Here is a 20,239-nt window from a genome sequence, read left to right on the forward strand (position 1 = left end):
GTAGGTTGGGACCTGAGACACAGCTCAGCCAGGGACAGAGGTGAAGAGGAAGAGCTTGCTGTCCAGAAGAAAGCACATCTCAGAACCAGAGAGAAGTTTGGTGTAGCCAGAACCTCTTAAAGATGGAGTCTGGTAAGACAGGTGGCTGAAGAGGCGAGCATGGAAATTTAGGAAATGAGAAACTCGTCCTGTGAGTTAAGAAAAATGCGATGAAATTGGACTATAATTTTAAAAGTTTTACACTGACTCTAACGTGAGTGTAAATGTGAGTCAGTTTTACACTGACTCAAATATGTTGGAGGAGGGCAGGATGGGGCTGGTAAGCCATATTGACTTCATTTTCTTTTGGCAAGTTTGAAAATTGCTAGATCAGGGAACTCTTGGTAGACATGCTTTTAGATTTCCTCATGTCATTTGATGAGCTCTCTTGTCAACAAGTTCTAGAAATATGTGCTAGATGATAGCACAATTAAGTAGATTAATCTCTAGACTGCAACCTACCTGTTCAGTCTTTTCTTTTCTTGCTCCCCTACACCTCCCATACTCCGGCCATTAAATTCCTTGTTGATGCCTGAACACACCCTGTATGCTCCAACCTCATTGCCTTTGTTCACATGTTCTCTCCACCTGGAGTGACATCCTTTCATCTCCTAAGCATTGAAACTCTGTTCAATGTTCAGCAGGACACCTCCTCATACATGTATTTGTACTTGCCTTATGACCCTTGCCTTACTCTGTCTTGCATTACAGCCATTTAGTAACTACCTAGTACTCCCTACTGCCTTTTAACATGTTGGAAGGCAGGAATATTTTCATATTACTTGGTATCATGATAACGAAGCTTATACTAGCACCACGAATTAACATCTTTAGTGTTTTTCTGCCTTCCAGACACTATAGAAAGATGCTTGTCATCTTTATTTCCAAGTAGCAGTAAAATGTACTAGTTGGAAACAAAAATGTATCAGTCACCCAGACCCAATTTAGGTCCTGGCTGTGACATTTATTGGCTGTGTGACTTGAGGCAAGTTATTTAGCCTCTATGAAGTTCAATTTTCTCATCTGTAAACTTTTAAGGTTGTTTTGATAAATGAAGTAGACTAGTGTTTAAAAGGCATTTAGGGAGGAACTCCCTGGTGGTCCAATAATCAAGAATCTGCCTGCCAATGCAGGAGGCACAGTGCGATCCCTGGCCTGGGAACTAAGATTCCACATGTTGTGGGGCAACTGAGTCCATACATCACAACTGCTGAGCCAGTGCTCTAGAGCCCAAGCTCCGCAATAAGAGAAACCACTAGTGACAAGAAGCTTGCTCGTCTCAGCTAGAGAAAGTCTGTGTGCAGCAACAAAGACCCAACACAGTTAAAAATAAATAAATGAATAAAGCTTTTAAAAAAGAGATGATATAAATTTTAAAAAATAAAAAGTGAATAAAAGGCATTTAGGGGAATTCCCTGATGGTTCAGTGATTAGGACTCAGCACTTCCACTGTGGTGGCCTGTGTTCAAATCTTGGTCAGGGAACTAAGATCCCACAAGCCAGGTGATGGGTCCAAATAATAGTAATAATTATAGTATAAAATAAAATAAAAGGCACTTACTACAGTGCTTAACACTTCATGGGCTTCCCTTGTAGCTCAGCTGGTAAAGAATCTGCCTACACTGTAGGAGACCTGGGTTCGATCCCTGGGTTGGGAAGATTCCCCTGGAGAAGGGAAAGGCTACCCACTCCAGCATCCTGGCCCGGAGAATTCCATGGACTCTATAGTCCATGGGATCACAAAGAGTCAGACACGACTGAGTGACTTTCACTTTAACACTTAACAAAAGCTCAGAAAACAAATTATGTTAGTGACTTCACTCACTGCTAAACCCATTTCACAGATACTAGGGAGATGCAAAGATGCATGTGGACTCCTTTCAGGGAGCTCACAATTTAGTGGAGACCAAAATTCGTCAATGCCGTTTAGTTTTGATAAATATTCATCCTGAGTGTAGGAAAACTTGAAAATGGCAAAGAAACGTTACAAACATTTCACCTTCAAATGGATGTTACAGGAAATACTAAATGATGAAATCATTTTCCTAATATAGCACATTTAGATACCTCTATGTAATCCATTAATATTTAACACAAAAATTGTAATTACCCATACAACTTTTTTTTTTAATGATGGGAAAAAATCATCATGGGAATATATCAAGCAAGAAAGAGAAATAAGATGCTGAGACTTTTTTAAAAAAGCTTTTTGTTGTAGTAAACAACTGTACTTTTCACCCATTAACAACCCTCTCTTTAAATATGACGTTTAGAGTTGAGGGAAGCCACAGAGTCTTGAAGCTTGGGAAGAGCCCTACCTGCCATCTATCCCAGAGAAGGAAGAAAAGGCTCAGGACCCTGAGGTTTCACCTGGGGCAGAATCCAAGGTGCTGCTTTACTTTCTTTGTCCTGCAGTTTCTCTCCATCCTTTACCATGCTGCTTTCTGCCCTGGGAAGCTGACCTCTACGAATTGTGTCCACAAGCTCTCTTGTCCTCAAGCTTTTGGTTGGTTTCTTTCTACCAAAAAGAATCACTATCAGGAGATGCTTAGAAGAAAAACTATGACCAACCTAGACAGCATATTAAAAAACAGAGACATTCCTTTGCCAACAAAGGTCCGTCTAGTCAAAGCTATGGTTTTTCCAGTTGTCACGTAAGGATGTGAAAGTTAGACTATAAAGAAAGCTGAGCACTGAAGAATTGATGCATTTGAACTGGGGTATTGGAGAAGATGACTCATTTGAAAAGACCCTAATGCTGGGAAAGATTGAAGGCAGGAGGAGAAGGGGACAACAGAGGATGAGATGGTTGGATGGCATCACCAACTCAATGGACATGAGTTTGGGTAAACTTCGGGAGTTGGTGATGGACAGGGAGGGCTGGCGTGCTGCGGTCCATTGGGTCACAAAGAGTTGGACACAAATGAGTGACTGAACTGAATTGAACTTGGGAGTCCCTTGGTCTACAAGGAGATCCAACCAGTCAATCCTAAAGAAAATCAGTCCTAAATATTCATTGGAAGAACTAATGCTGAAGCTGAAACTCCAATACTTTGGCCACCTGATGCAAAGAACTCACTCACTGGAGAAGACCCTGATGCTGGGAAAGATTGAAGGCAGGAGGAGAAGGGGACGACAGAGGATGAGATGGTTGGATGGCATCACCAACTTGACGGACATGAGTTTGAGTAGTCTCTGGGAGTTGGTGATGGACAGGGAAGCCAGGCATGCTGCAGCCCATGGGGTTGCAGAATCGGACACGACTGAGCAACTGAACTGAACTGATTAGGAGATGCTAGTTTCAGGGAGAGTGAGGTATTTATGCTCCCAGTACCTGCTCTGGTAAACTGTAGGTTGTGTCTGGACGCCTCAATGAAAGATCCCATTAAAGCCCAGTGCCCTTTTCTATATCTACCTTTATAGCTGCCTTACTTTCTTTGTTCATGGGGTGACAAAGTGTCAGTCATGAGTGAGAGACTGAGGACTTAGGCACTCTCTTTTGCCCTTTAGCCATAGAGGTGGGAAAAATAGCCCCTTCAGTATTTCACTGTCTCCTGCTGATTTAATTATATCCTGTTTACATTTTTGTAAGTTGCTCTATCTTAATTTTTTTGCTTGTGTTTGTTATTTATTCATTTGGCTGCACCGGGTTTTAATTGAAGCATACAGGATCTTCGTTGCCAGTGTGCAGGATCTTCATTGTGGCATGCGGAATCTTTAGCTGCAGCATGCAGGATCTAGTTCCATGACCAAGGATCAAACCCAGACTCCTGCATTAGGAGCACAGAGTTTTAACCACTGGACCACCAGGGAAGCCCCCACTCCATCTTTCAAATCCTCAATTACTCTTCTTGAATGTGCCACCTGGGACATTGTTGGTATCCTGATGGACTTCCTTGATTTTTAGTTCAGTACTTTCCCCCCATACTATGCTTCAACAGAGAGATAAAAGAAGGATTGCTTTCACGGGACTGGGTTTTACTCCTTTATTCAAAAATTATCTTCTCTTGAAAATATTTTGATAGTTAAGAATTGACTGCAATTTTAGTCTCTTTTGTGATGACATTGCAATTTCTTTGTAGAGCAGTTCAGAAAAAAGATTGGAATTTTTCCTAGGTGAATTGCTGATAGAACCACATCTCCTTCTTAGTTCTTGTCCTTCCTCTGATGGAAATAAAAAAGAGGTTATTCTATGAGATATTGGAACCACAAAATAATGAGACAAACTCACAAATAAAATCCATCTTAAGAATAAAACAGATATCCATGAATGCAATATTTCAACTGTAACATAGTATAAAGAGAGGGCAGGCTGAAAGTAAAAAAGCCAGTGGGGATGGATTTTCTTTACCTATTTTATAATAGTTTTTCTTTTGTAAAAGTAATGAAAGAATAGGTAGGGAAGAGGGGAGAATTGGTGAGAAGATAAGACACGCATGCCTGGTGCTGAATAAAAGACGATTTGTACCTAGTACATTGTAGAAATTGTTCAAGAACAGTTCATCCATGTAAAAATATGACCCTGTAATACTGCCAAGGTCAATCAAACTCATAGTTATTGACTCAGAAAGAACTGGCCTTACAGGATACCATTGCTCCAAGCCTGCTAAAATTTATACTTCCAATTATTAGCATTTAGAAGATATATTTGAATCCTGAGAAATTAATTGTACAGAAATTATGATAAAAAAAACTCATCCCTTTATTTTTCCTAGTGGATAAAACTTTAAAGAGATGCCATAAAAATCTAAAATAGCTACCTATTCACTCTATCACAGAACTATTATTTTCATTATTTGAATAGCAGTTATTGCTATTGGATATTTTTCTTATTTACATATTTATTTGTTTGGCTTTATTTCTCTAATACAATTTAAGCTCCATAAGAGCAGATATCAGCCTTTTTATTCAAGGCTTGTTGAACAAATTAAATAAATATTGACTCATAAATAATAATCTGTAGAGAGTTACCCATTAAACTCCAAATCTATATACCTCAAAACCAACAATCATGGCGCCCATGATTGAATAAGAGTAAAGAATATGTTGAAGAGTGTGTTTATTGCCATCCCATTTATGCAAAAGAATAAAACATGTTTTTTTTTCCCAAAAAGGAACCATTTATATGTGTATTACTTGTTAAAGGTAATGCACGTACATAAAAATTTGCAAGTCTACAACATTTTTTTTTTAATTACCAAATTGTAATCCATTTTTTCTTCCAGAGATTCAGATTTGGGAGGCTTTACATCTTTTAGACTTCTGTTTCACTTGATTTTGTTACAAGGAATAGGCATTACTTTAATAATTTATAAAAGAAAAAAAAACATGAGGTCAAATTCTGTAATATAATGGCTTTGCAGACAACTATTGGAACAAATTAGAATCTGAATTCATAACAAATTATGATTTTGTTTTTCTCTCTCATTCTCTGTGTCTGTTACTAGAATAATAAAATCTTTCCCAGGTTTCAGTTCCTAGCCCCAACTCACCTCGATAATATACCTTCCAACCACTTTTCTACCCCTGGCCATCACCTCATTAAAATTTTTCTGCCCAATAATATTCCAGCAAAAGGGGGAAATGGACAATCTAAAGAGACAGGATTAAAAAAGATTGAAAATGTCAGGGAAAAGGGAGAAGATGGCAGGGGAAAGGCTGGAGAAGAGTGAGAAGAGCTCTAAAGTGATTTCTTCTGCTTCCTACCTTCTCCCCAAAGCAGAGCACTTAAATGTTTCTCTGTACACAGATCCAGGCAACATGTTTTAGAACTAGAAGTACTGGATTATCAAGTATCCTCACGTCTGAGCTGGCATTTTGCCTACTCATCCATGAACTCTCTCACTGGGTACATCCTGAAGCCTTCTTGGAGATTGCAGGTCATGAATGTGTATGATTAATTGCCTATGTTGAAACCAAAAATAATGTTTCCAGAACATTCAGATTACAGGGTGAATGAAGTAAGCCCAGTGGGTGACAGCAGAAGTCTCTGTTAGGGACCGTGACAGGGATGGCTGAAGAAAGATTGCACTCAGTTGGGGCAACCTAATAAACATTTCTGATAGAATAACAATAGAATAAGACTAGACAATAGGAATTTGTTACACATTGTGAAAGACACCTAATAAATTGAAAAGGACACAAGCTAAGGGACAGAGACTTAGGTAAGAGAAGAGGTATATGTGAAGCAATTGTCAAGAGAGGTTCACAACTTAGCTTCTAAATACAATTAACCCATGTTGATAGGAATGTATTATAGAAGCAGAATGGTGTCTCCCCTATATATAGATCATTAGAGGTATCTACTGAAGTGAAGTGAGGTGAAGTGACTCAGTCGTGTCCGACTCTTTGCAACCCCACAGACTGTAGCCCACCAGGCTCCTCCCATGGGATTTTCCAGGCAAGAGTACTGGAGCGGGTTGCCATTTCCTTCTCCAGAGGATCTTCCCCACCCAGGGATTGAACCCAGGTCTCCTGCATTGTAGGCAGATGCTTTACCATCTGAGCAATCAGGGAAGTCTGGATAAGAGCAAATGATTTGTTATTTCCCTCTTCTGGTTTATAAACTATAATTGCCTCCCTTGGGATTATAACCATATGTACACAAAAACTTATATATAAAAATATATTAAATATATTACAGCAGTTCTGCCCAAAATCAAGTAAAGAGAAGTCAGTGGTGGCTTCAGTTGTGGCCATACACTCTTAAAGACCTGCTTCTCACTGTTGAAGACCACCCTACACGTTTGCAACAGTGTTTACTGGTCCAGAATCCTGCAGCCATCCTGCTTCTTCAGCTGTGAGGTTTGCCAAAGGCAGTTCATGTTTGAAGCCCCAGCAATTGCTGTTATACACATACAGACAGTTTCTAAGTGCAAGCTCATTCCCAGGGGCTGGGGAAGATCCCATCCTGATATTTACTAGTTCCTGGGCCTTGGTCTTCCATCCCTCCTCCTCCTCAGTGACCTACCCAAGGGAGGAGTAGCTGATCTTGACTTCTATCCTCACAATATCCAACTTCATCATACACTTCCCTTTCGCAAGAGGCAGCTTTCACTGAAGTAGAAAGGTGATATAACCTTCCAAGGGAGGTTCTGAAGTAAATCCAAGGTGTCTCAGTGGTAAAGAATCTGCCTGCCAATGCAGAAGATGCAGGAGACGTGCGTTTGATCCCTGTGTCAGGAAGATCTCCTGGAGGAGGAAATGGCTATCCCCTCCAGTATGCTTGCTTGGAAAATCTCATGGACAGAGGAGTCTGGAGGGCTATAGTCAATGAGGTCACAAAGAGCTGGACACAACTGAGAGACTAAGCCCCGTATTTCTACCTACCTTTCTAAATCAGGCTACCGTCTGTGACTCTAAGGTGATGTCTGGTAATTTCTTTTTCTTTTTTTTTTAAATCCTGGCTATGTAGTCTCTGGCACTTCTCTCTCTAAAGAAAAGGACAAACACAAATTTAATTTCTGATTGTCACTATGGTGTAGAGGACCCCTATGCCTGTGTAACTTCTGCTTTCAGAATTAGAAATAGTGTAACAAGGTACAAATCACTATCTTTAGATGTCTTGAAAACCTCAAGGCTTCATGATCCTCTTCAGAGTAGAACTTTGTACTCATGAAGACTTTTTTTGGATGTAAATGACAGAAACATAACAGCATCTATCAAAAGCCAAAAAAACACATTTATTAGCTCACTTAACAGAATGCCAAGTAGGCCCACGTGGTGTTGTCAGGGCTCTCTTTTTGTGTATCTCAGATCTGTGTGAGTCACTGTGTCTTTTAGTACTGACCTAGGGTTCTCCATGTCAGGAAAGGTTGTCAAGCCCATACCCTTACAGGGTATGAGCCAAAAGAAAGAGAGAATGCTCTTAAATATATATATATTGTGTGTGTGCATATATACATGCAGTTTTACTCCCATTTATTGAATTGCATGACTGTTTTGCTTGACTGTCTGGATCACACATGGGCTCTGTAAAAATCTGTGAATAGGGGCTTGGGATTCCATGACTAGCCAAGCCCAGTGATAACTCCCTTTAGGGTGAGGTCAGTCAAGATTGCCAGTGTGGAACAGCCACAAAAACACGGAAAGAGAAGAAATATTACCTCAATGACAAAAGAAAAGCCAAGTTTAAGTTAAACTGGGAAAAGGAGGTTGCATTGGGTCCCCTTAAGCCTGTGACCGGCTGAGTCTGCAAGGTTCTACTGAGAGCCATAGTCCATCCAATCCTGTATGTGGCTTCATCAGGCATTCAGGTAAGCACAAAAGACTCAGTACAAACCTTTGACCTCATGTCCACAGATTTGAATTGGGTCTTTGGGGCTAAACTGCAGACTTGTTTGATAAAATGTGCTGTCATTGATGCAAATTGGAATGTCAGTAATAGCCTTATTGACTTTGGTGCCAGAGCATGAGATCTGAAAAGTCATTTGTTCTGCAATCCTTTAGAAGGACAAGGGCCAGGTAATATGATCTTCTTCTACTGTGGTATTACTGGAAAAAGGATTGGACTTTTGTTCTAGTTTCATTTTCTGTTAATATGTAGTTGTAGCTGAGGGCAGTTTATTTCACCTCCTTAGAACTTGGTTTTCTAACGTGTTAAAGGAAGTGGTTATGCTGGTTGATCTCCAGCATTTTTGATCTTTCAGCTCTGAATTTTTAAGGTTTAACTTTTTTCATTGGCTTTCTTCTGACACTTGGGCTGGGAAAGATGAGACCATGGTAAGAGATGGGCAAGTCATGGTACTAGACAATTGGAAAGGATATCTAAAAGATCATTTGTTTTGGTTTTCTAAAAAGAGATCAACTCCAATGCCATTATTTGCTTTTGAATTAAAAAAAAAATCACATGCTTATTTTAAGGAACCTTTTAAAAGGACAATTATAGAAGTCCAGTGAAGAAACTTTAAAAATAAGTTAGAAAAAAGACTTAAGCCCTAACAAGTAAATGCAATGATTGGACCTTGCTTTGACTGTGTCTTGAACAAAACAGCTGTAAAATATGCATGTTTCACAATTGCAGCAGATTTGAATATGATACTATTAGAGGGTATTAAGAAATTACAATTATTATAATTTTCTTAAATGTGATAATAATATAGTTGTATTGCAAATTATGGGGGAAAATGAAAAGTTGTTCTTATATTTTAGTGATGTGTAGTTAAATACATAGGGTTATATGTTATGATAGCTGTGACTCACTTACAAACACATATAATCAAATGAGATACAGTATTAGCAATGAGGAATCTCGAAGTTTCTATGGTTATTTCTGCACTATTTTCTCAGTTTTTCTGTAATCTTAAAAATTAAAAAAAACAACACCCCAAAACACAATAAACTGGAGATGATTATCTTTTAAAATTTCAAGCTGTGCTCACCTTACATCTTTAGTTTCAATGTAGTTCAAATTTTCAGTTTTCCCAGGTGAAGTAGCACTTTAATGCCTTTAAGTCAGCTAAAATATGGCTCCTGGATTTTTAGCTTTAGCAAAGAGTTATAAGGTAGCAAAGTAGCAGTCTATTTCTTAGGAAATAATGGTCTTAGAATCTTTAATATTAACACCCCCCCCATACACATAGATAACTGAATCCTTGTAGTTTTTGCTTATTGTACAGATGAGGCTGAATGATGTAGTGGCTATGCATTCAGACCCTAAAGCCAAAGGCCTGGGTTGGGATCTTCCTTGCCCTGCTGCTTATTAACTGTGTGACCTTGAAAAAGATACTTAACACCCTGTGCCTCAGTTTCCCCAGCTGTAAAATGGGAGTAAATGTTATCATCCATGTGATGGGATCCTTTTGAGCATTAGGAGAGCATTAGGAGTACGTTGCACTTAACACAGTTCTTGGTGCTTAACAAGTATTAATCATTGCTTGTTTATTTTGCTATAGAAAAGCCAGGAGTGGTCAAGGTCAATGCTCAAGGAGAAAAATACCTTTACATTTCAAGTGATGAAACTTGTTTGTCCTAATGTGAACAGCACTGAGATAGATTTTTAAAAACAGAATCGGCAGTGTGGCATTGTGGCATCTCTTCCATCTTAGTAATTTCCCGTAACAAGTGGCTTAAAGTTTTCTTAAAACCCTAGAAAACTAGTATCAGATACAAAGTGTGTCTCAAGAATCTCCAGAAATAACTACATTTTCCCAACAACTTCAGGCTGGAAATATATTTGGTAGATGTTTCATAGTACTTGGCAGACATATTAAAATGATAGTGTGGTTATTATTACAACACATCCTGCAATCATTTATAACCAAGTAAGACTCCTTCATTAGCTTATGTATGTATTGTAAGTGCTTATTGAAAACCAAGGACTTGATCTCTTTGTAATACATTAGTTTCCCATTATTTCTGACCTTGTAAAATTAAATATTGCCCAAGAATATGAAACAAGAAATTTTTTTCAGCAGAGCTACATCATTATCCTTTTGCTTTCTGGACCTTATTATGAAAATTCAAGGCTATTCAGATTTATCTAATAAAACTTTAAAGAAACTGCCAAAGAGTTAGGTTTCATATTTGTGGTCAGGTTTTTATTTAATAATGATGCCTGCATTTTAATCAAAGTCAGTCTTTTTTCCTTAGCAAGATAAGTAATAGATGACTTCTCTATTGAAGAATCTTCCATAGCCTTTGAGTCCTCTACTATGCCAACCTGATTCTTTGCACATCACAAAAAGCTGTTTAAAATAATGTGTATGGAAGTTAACTAGATTTCTGGTGGAGATCATTTCACAATATATATAAATATCAAGCCATTATGTTGTACACCTGAAACTAATATAATACTATAGTTCAATTATGCCTCAATAATGGAGAAGGAAATGGCAACCCACTCCAATAGTCTTGCCTAGAAAATGCCATGGACAGAGGAACCTGGTGGGCTACAGTCCATGGGGTCACAAAGAGTCAGCCATGACTGAGCAAGTGAGCACAAACCTTAATAAAAATAATTTGTATAGCTGAAATTGTTGTATGACTAGAATTTGCATAAAGAAATTCTTTAGTGTCTTGGAGCAACTACAAGAAGCTAAGTCCTTCAAATTCTTACGTTAAGGAGAAACCAAGTAAAAGAGACTAAATGACTTAGACTTGAATCCCTTATCCATTTGATTTCAACTTAAATCAGGGAAATTTGTTCCTCTCAGAGAGCTGTTGATATCCCTTTGAAAGCAAGGTCATTTCAGTTCAAATCACATCACTCTCTCTGCAAACAAGTCCAGCTGCAGTGTAGCACAGAAAAGGAGATGTCTAGACAGGAAGAAATGGACTCGGCTTCTTTTGGTCCCAGAAACTCAGTATCTGGTTAGAATGGCAGCAATGGCTCTGTAACTATATGGCACCCAACTTTGCTAAGAGCCAACCAGAAGTTTGGATTTTTTTTTTTTAGATAAATGGTATCAGATTAAGTGAACATGCACACTAGAGTTCTCTAGTAAGTAAAAGTCATGTTGATAATATGATAAAGTCTTATTTGCCATTTCCAACTATTGCTATCTCTCTCTTCTAACAGCTTTTAAGCTTTTATTTTTTCTGCCCTAGTTTTAGTACTGAGAAAAGTACCTGAATCTTGAAAGTATCTATTCAACACTATATAGAGAGGTATGTACTCAGGTATGGGCTTCCCAGGTGATTCAGTGATAAAGAATTTGCCTGTCAATGCAGGAGACACAGGAGACGTGGGTTCAATCCCCAGGATCAGGAAGATACCCTGGACAAGGAAATCGCAACCCGCTCCATCATTCTTGCCTGGAGAATCTCATGGACAGAGGAGGCTGGTGTGCTATAGTCCATGGGGTTGCAAAGGGTCAGACAAAACTGAGCGACTGAGCACACACACAGAAATATGCTCCCCAAATATTGGGTCTTCCCAGTTCTCTTTTTCAGCTCCTTGTGACATCATTTTGAACCATCACTACATCCAAAATCTACAGATTTACCAAAAAAAAATCTATTGTATCTATAAACTTACATGCTTACAAACAAATATTATTAATATCATTATTAGCAGGTGGTGAATTTGTCCCATTTCTTCAGTTTCTTTAGGCTCCTTTGCTCTCCCTCAATTCTGGCCCCACCTGGCTATTAGAGGAATTTGCAGACATAGTGAAAACATGAAACGGTCCTGGTTCCAAGTCAGCTTTTATGGGTGACTTTCTGTGAGGTCGAATTCGCCCAAGCATTTGTGTAGCAGTTCAAGAGCCCCACAAGGCGTATGTCTGCTGCCTACAGTCTCCAGTGGTGAAGCGGGCAAATTTGGACACAGCAGCTGACTGGTCCTGAAGACAGCTGGAAATAACCCGGTCTGATAGGATCAGCTATCAGAGGCAAGGCGGCACCGCTCCGTGTAAACAGCACGCTATCTCTGAGACTCAGAGGCAGTGACACAGGCGGCCCCAGGCTCAACCTGCCCTCAGAATAGCAGTGAAGCCACTTCATATGCAGTCTTGCCCTGGGGGAATGAGAATCACAGGCTTTTATTTCTGAAAAACCCCTTGGAGCTTGTGTCACAAATCTCTTGTTTTGCAGATTAAAAACAACAACAGCTGGGACTTCCCTGGTGATCCCATGGCTAAGACTGCACTCTCAACCCAGGGGACCCGAGTTTGATTCCTGGTCAGGGAACTAGATCCTACATGCCGCAACTAAAGATCCTGTGAGTTACAACTAAGAGCCAATGCAGATAAACTAGTAAGTAAATATTTAAAAAAATAACAACAACAAAAACAAAAACTCACAACCAGGAAGACAAGGAGATGTGTGATATCCATAATTGTCGCATATGCCTGCATGGATGTGTAATGAAGCCCGCTAGGGACCCAGGTAGATGTGTGTATCATTTGATTGCTCTTAAGTTAGTAGATTTGTTTTCTTCCAAAGAGCTAACTCTGCAGATCCAAAACAAAAAAAACTTCCTCAGATTTAGTCTTGAATATCAAAGTAAATATTTGGATCCACCCGCAATACAAATACCTTCAGAATGAGTGATGTCACCCATTATGTGGTTCCTTCGTGACAGCCTTTGTCTGGGACCAGACACTGAAACTACTAGGACGAAAGGCATGGTGACCTAAAGATGTTCAGAGTCTAGTGTCAGAAACAGATATATGAGCAAATAATTAAGAGACGTTACAAGTCATATAGGAGATTTATGTGAAGTTATCAGCATGCAGCAAAGGAGCTGAGTAGTAGGTGGGTAGAAAATCTAGTCAAGGAGCCCAGAAAAACTCATATTTAAATTAAATCTCTATAGTAACATTTGAATTCTGCAGAAGGGAGTGAAAAGGATGTAGTGAGTATTTTAGGCAAGAAGGAAGAACATTTTATTTAATCAAGCCAGTGTCTACCAGTCACCATTTTCTCTCTGACTTCTAGTTTACTGTCTAACACAACTAAAATTTGTGTAAACAAAATGTTTTAGGAGTCTCCTTTGAAGCAACACTCATGACCTTCTTCCTTTTCCTTCATTCTTAGAGACTCTTATATCTTACTTCTTGGTTCGTGTTTGTGTTCTATTTGATTGAGGTTGTCAGAAATATGACCCTAGGATGGACAAGAGGCATTATGTGTTGGAGGTCACTAAACATCAGCTGGTGTTAATTCTCAAACTAGGGGGAGCATTGAGAGTTTGGGAAATCATGAAAGTCATCCAGAGCAGAAGGACTTTCCTTATGATCTCAGATTAAAAGTAAACAAACAAGACATTCACAAAAAATAGGAAGGACTAAAGGACACAAGGACATTTAAATTAAGACAGTATGCTGTCATCATTGGGTTTGCCTGGTGGCTCAGCGGTAAAGAATCTGCTTGCAGTACAGGAGATGCAGGAGGCACGGTTTCAATCTCTGGGTTGGGAAGATTCCCTGGAGAAGGGAATGGCAACTACCCACTGCAGTACTCTTGCCTGGACAATTCCATGGACAGAGGAACCAAGTGGCTACAGTCCATGGAGTCGCAAAGAGTCAGACATATTTAGTGACTGAATACACATGCACAATATCATTATTTGTCTACAAATTGATACCCATGCAGACAATTTCTGTGTGTGTATACAAACCCACAACATATATATATGCACAAATATATACATAAAACATATACATGCACAAATCTTATATATTTTAAAATAAAATATGTACTTGTTATATAAATATATAATTAATATTTTGCCAAGTTACCTTTAAGATTTATAAGCCCACAGACTCCTCATCCCAAGAAGATACCATGTATGCACCTAGACCATGATGCAAAGATGTTCATGTCAGAAACAATTTTTAATACCCCACCTTCCAAATGGAATAAACCTAAATGTTTGATAATAGGATATACTTTAAATATTTTATGATATACCCAGTTAATGGAATGTAATATGACCATTAAACATGATGTTCTTCTAGAAATCATAAGGATTAAGATAATAGACATAAAGTACTTAGTAGTGTTCAGAACCTAATAAATGCTCATTCCACATTAAATTATCATCATCATTATGATCATGTCTTAAGATGTAGTGAGATGTTCCTATATGTAAAATGAAAAATAAATACAAAGCAGTATATAAATTATGATACCAATTAAATATATGTATACACATGTATAGGGCTTCCCAGATGGCGCTAGTGATAAAGAATCCGCCTGCCAATTCAGGAGACATAAGAGATGCGGGTTCAATCACTGGGTTGGGAAAATCCTCTGGAGAAGGGAATGGCAACCCACCACAGTAGTCTTGCCTGGAGAATCCCATGAACAGAGGAGCCTGGCAGGCTCCAGTCCATGGGGTCGCACAGAGTTGGACATGACTCAAATACTTAGCACGCATGCATTAATACACATGTATATTTACATATTCACACACTACATGCATGTGTGCTGCTGTGCTCAGTCACTCATTCATGTCCAGCTCTTTGTGACTGCATATTCGAAGCCAGGTCTCCTGCATCTTCTGCATTAGTTGATGGGTTCTTTACCACTAAGCCCCCTGGGAAGCCCATATATGCATACATGTATGTGTGTGTGTGTGTATATATATATATATATATATATATATATATAAAGATTTACACATTTGGCAAAAAGATGGAGAGTGTATTAGTTTGCTAAGCTGCCATAACAAAGTACAGACCAGGTGGCTTAAACAAAAGACGTTTACTGTCTGACAGTTCTGGAGGCTAGAGGTCTGAAATCGAAGTGTCAGCATGATTGGTCCTTGCTGAGGGCTCTGAAGGAAGAGTCAGCTCCAGGCCTCTCCCCTTTGCTTGCAGATGGCTGTCTTCTCCCTGTGTCTCCTCATATAGTCTTCCCTTTGTGCATAACTGTGTCCATGTTTTCCCCTTTTATAAGGACATCAGTCATGTTGCATTAGGGCCACACTAATGACCTCACTTTTAGGTGATTACCTCTGTAAAACTCTTTCCAAGTAAGGGCACAGTCTGAGCGAGTGGGATTAGGACTTCAATGTTTGAATTTGAGAGGGAACACAAGTCAGCCCAGAATGTCTGTATATCAGTAATTCTAGAATTATATCTGACATTTTAGCTTGCTCTTTTTGCTTACCTGTTATTTTCTATGATGGACCATTGCCCTTAATTAAATTTTAAAATGCTATTTAAAAAAAAAATACCATGCCTCAGAAAGCCAGATACCCTATTTAAAATTTTAAATGAAAATACTTTTAATTCTCTGTACTTCCCTATTCATTTTTAATATCACCTCCATCTCTACTGCATAAGACTAAGCCTAGAGCTTCTAAAGAATGTTTAATGTTTCTTATGCAGAGGAGAAATTTGGAGAATGAAACTCTGGATATTCAAACTATGTATGCTGTATATACTGTACGTGATATGGTGCTAAGTCACTTCAGTCGTGTCTGACTCTTTGAGATCCTATGGAGTGTAGCCTGTCCTCAGGCTCCTTTGTCCATGGAATGTTCCAGGCAAGAATACTGGAGTGGGTTGCCATGCCCTCCTCCAGGGGATCTTCCTGACCCAGGGATCAAACTCGAATCTCTTGTGTCTCCTGTATTGGCAGGCAGGTTCTTTACCACTAGTGCCACCTGGGAGTTCAAGGTTATTATTTTCCTTTGTAATTTCTATTTCACTGTAAGTTCCTGAACTGTGTTGATTTAGGGTAAAATAGAATTATTATGTAGCATCAAAGTATTCACTTTGGAGGGATGCTTACTCACTTGAAAGTTTAAGAACTTATTAAATCTAAAGCCAGTATTGCACATTTTTTCCTGAATGGTGTGCATCGCTATTAAGTAGTAATCCTGTGTTAAAAAGTTATAGCAGGGGTTAAAACATGTTTTATAAAATAGATACACTTCTGAGTAATCAAGGCTTCCCTGGTGGCTCAGTGGTAAAGAATCTGCCTGCAATGCATGACCATGGGAGACTAGGGTTTGATCCCTGGGTTGGGAAGATCCTCTGGGGGAGGGCATGGCAACCCACTCCAGCATTCTTGCCTGGAGAATCCCATGGACAGAGGAGGCTGGAGGGCTACAGTCCATAGGGTCACAAAGAGTCAGACACGACTGAAGCCACTTAGCATGCAGGCTCTGAGTAATCATAACTGTTATAGAAACCAGATTATACTTAAATGCAACAGGATAACTTGTCTTTCTGTAAAATAAAGAATGAATTTGTAAAACAACAAAGTTATAATTAATTTGTGCATAAACTCAGGTTATGCACAAATTAAATTGGACTTCTTTGAAATCAAGGGTATGTCTTGCTTATAAGCATAAAATCGCTAGACTTAGAATATGCTACACAAAGATGTGTAGCTTTCAAACTGTGGTGCTGGAGAAGACTTTTGAGAGTCCCTTGGACAGTAAGGAGATCAAACCAGTCAATCGTAAAGGAAATCAACCCTGAATATTCACTGGAAGGAGTGATGCTGAAGCTCCAGTACTTTGGGCAGTTGATGGGAAGAGTTAACCCATTGGAAAAAGCTCCTGATCCTGGGAAAGACTGAAGACTGGAGGAGAAGAGGGCGACAGAAGTTGAGGTGGTTGGATGGCATCACCGAGTCAATAGACATGAGTTTGAGCAAACTCCGGGAGATAGTGAAGGATAGAGAATCGTGGCATGCTGCAGTTCATGGGGTCACAAAGAGCTGGTTATGACAGACTGAACAACAACAACAAAACAAAGATGCCAAGTTTATATGGGAAGAGTTCACACTTAAAAACAGTTTTGAAATCTATTGTTTGAAAGTGCTAGTCATTTGACTGTAAGCTTCACTGTTCATGTATGGGTGGGGTGTTCTGTGACATGAATTCATTGTCCATAGTTAATATAAATTATCTATATATTATGTTAGGTGGCTTATATGTCTAATGCTTAACCAACCATAATTATTGATCTATTTTTATAAAATAAATCAGATACCAAAAAAAAGTCAGGTTCTTTACTAATATTCCTAGTGATGCTATAGAATTGCAAAAATAAATTATTGAAGACGAAAAAAAAAAAATTATTGAAGACGGGTTGGTGGCTAATTCCTTGGAGGGTGAGAAAATTATTACTAATTATGTTAAGTAATGTGTTATATCAGCATGTAAATAACTTCAGTGATTACTTGGAAAGAAAACTACTCCAAAGAGAAAGTTCATGTGTCTAATTTGTTTAGTTATTTGTCTAATTTAGAACTGAAAGATTTTTGGAATGATACTATATATGAAAATATGTCACTAAAATTTATTAGCACTCAGAGCAAGGGACTTTACCTATAAATACAGATTTAAATAGTTACATGCTTGGTTATCTCTGATAAGTTAAATCAGATAAGATATTTAATATATAATTCTCCATTTTATGTTAGAAGAGATCCTACCCATCTCCCTGTTTCTGTCAGTTTGTAGCTTGGATGGGAAATTAAAAGTTAATTTTGTCTTTGTCCTTTTCTCTTTTTCTTATCAGCAGTGCCTGGGAGGCACAGTGAAGTATGCTGAAAGTGACCTTCAGTTTACTCATATCATCTTGACACAAGTGAGCCAGGCTCTACCCTTGTAATTTTCATTATTAGCCACAAGAAGAGGAGCTTCTCTCAGTAGGAAATACAGCATCCCAAAATATATAGGTATTTTATACATCTCATGTGTGATGACTTAAAGAAGGCTACAGGGGTAGAGAATCAATAGAGAAGGTGATGTGTGAAGGAGAGAAAATTATAGCTGAAACTGCCACCCTGCAGAGGGTGAAGTGATTTACCCAAGGTTAGCAGTATAACTTGTCTTTAGGGGCACAGTCTGAACTAGAACCCAGGGGTCCTGGCTTCCAGTGCAAAATGCCTTCTCCAATTCCTTCCTGCTTGAGTTGGTGGAAAAGCAAATGAGTTTTTTGGTTTTTTTTTTTCCTTCCCCAAATCAGTTAATATCACTGGTCTAGGCATTGCACATCCACATGTCAAGGGGTCATGTTATTTCTTTACCTCTGCCCTATTCATATTTTTGTCTCTCTCAACTGAAATCAAAAAGCACAGCTTGTAAGTTCAGAAAGTGGCTCCATGTCAACTTTCCCCCTGTAAATTATTTTTATGAGCATACCAACCAAGGGCATCTCGAAAACACATGATCGCTTTTGGCATCTAACCAACCCTTCTCTTTTTTCCTTCGTTTTATGGGTAAAAAAAGACTTTTTCTGGTCATTCTTCTCAAACCGGGTCCTTGAAACTTCCGTAATGTATAATGTTAATACATCAAGTAGCAAAGCAAAAAAAAAAAGTAGCCCTGATGAAAGTAGGCATCTGGGATTTCAGGCTCCTGAAAACTACTCCCATTTCTTAGATATATGGAGCATGTGACTAGAGGCTATTCCTGCATCACTTTTCACTCAGTAAAAACCTGATTTTAGAAGAATGTCTTGGTTAGAAGTTGCTGCATTAAAAATGCTAGAACTACAAGTCTCTTGCATTATGGCTGAATAGATAGGTAGGGCTGTTAATGACTTTGCTGAGTGTTTGATGAAAGGTGCTGTGTCAAGATCTTAACTTGGATTGACTGAGTAACCACTGTGTGTTCAGTCAACACAGTGCAGGACATCTGAATTCAGCAAAGGACACAGTGCTGCAGGCCCTGCCCTTGGGAGCCTTCTCGATAAACATGCCAGAGCAAAGATAGTGACCTCATGCTTCCCAGGGAACATCTTCCCTGGATTGTCCTGAAGTCACCTCAAACTCAACACGTCTAAAATAGAACGCAACCATTCTCACACATCCATGGGGTCACATCGTTCCTCCATTCGCTCAGACTAGAAATCACATTTTCATGCCAGTGGGTCTGCACTGTCTCCTATTATTGATACTTTCCATCTGTCTCCTGCGTAGGCTGGCATCGCGCTTCCTCCCACTTTTGTAATGACTTCATGGATGGTCTCTGCAAATGCAGATTCACCCTCACCAGCCCACCCTCTGTGTTGTTAAAGAGATAACTTCCTGAAACCAACTATTATGTTAACCACCTTCCCCTAAAACCTTCAGTGGCTCCTTGCTGTCTGCCAAATCATTTCTAAAGTTCTCAGCCTTAGAGGCAAAGCCCTTTCATGAGAGGGCTCCATTATGTCTTTTTAAGGCTCATCTGGGACTAGACCATTAATGTAATACATCAATTTCCTCCAAATATGCTCTATATTCTTCAGCCTTGAAGTCTCTTCTCATACAATCCCCCTAATAAAATTCTTTACCCATTCGAACCATCTTTTAAGGTCCTACCAAACTTTTGCTTCCTTCTTAAGGATACAGAGTATGTGCCAACATTTGGGTTACCTTGGGTCACCCCAAGATGGAAATAGAGCAGGTTCCCCTCATTCACATATACAATCAAATCATAAAACATGGAAAGATGAGAGGATATGATTATGGGAATGGTTGGCTGGATATCAACAGGCAAGATTACCCTACAATGTGCCATATTTTGAAGACAGACTCAAATTGTAAGCATGACCCATACATCGGTTTTATTATAGAGACGATCACAAAAATATATATAACTTTTCAGTTATATATATGTATAACTGCAACCAGGGATGAGAGTTAAAGGAGATTGGAGGGCAGATGTATACAGATGATGAAATGAAGATCTTCAGTGTCATCTTTGTTTTACAGTTAAGGGAGGAGGGATGTTGAGCAATGGTTTCATTTCAGTACTCAAAACCCAAATCACTGTATGGGATGTTTATATTTAGACAGTAAATTA

At 39.0% G+C, this 20,239-nt stretch overlaps 1 protein-coding gene across 3 annotated transcripts in view; it reads left to right on the forward strand.

Moving 5' to 3' along the window:
- Window positions 1–30: 30 nt before the first annotated feature.
- LOC145531298 (uncharacterized) overlaps window positions 31–20,239 on the forward strand; it is a 30,044-nt gene continuing 9,835 nt past the window's right edge. For 2 of the 3 annotated variants that reach the window (XR_014072353.1, XM_081553409.1), the window contains exon 1: window positions 31–132. Coding sequence is in view for 1 of the 3 variants with exons in the window: in XM_081553409.1 (XP_081409535.1) it covers window positions 123–132 (10 nt within the window). In the remaining 2 variants the exon portion in view is untranslated. Of the gene's footprint in view, window positions 133–2,312; window positions 2,427–17,969; window positions 18,127–20,239 lie in introns of all 3 variants that reach the window. The other variant, XR_014072350.1, reaches the window with a different exon arrangement.

Source organism: Giraffa tippelskirchi, chromosome 2 (assembly GCF_054371585.1).
Source record: "Giraffa tippelskirchi isolate mGirTip1 chromosome 2, T2T-mGirTip1v1.2.pri, whole genome shotgun sequence".
Taxonomy (NCBI): domain Eukaryota; kingdom Metazoa; phylum Chordata; class Mammalia; order Artiodactyla; family Giraffidae; genus Giraffa; species Giraffa tippelskirchi.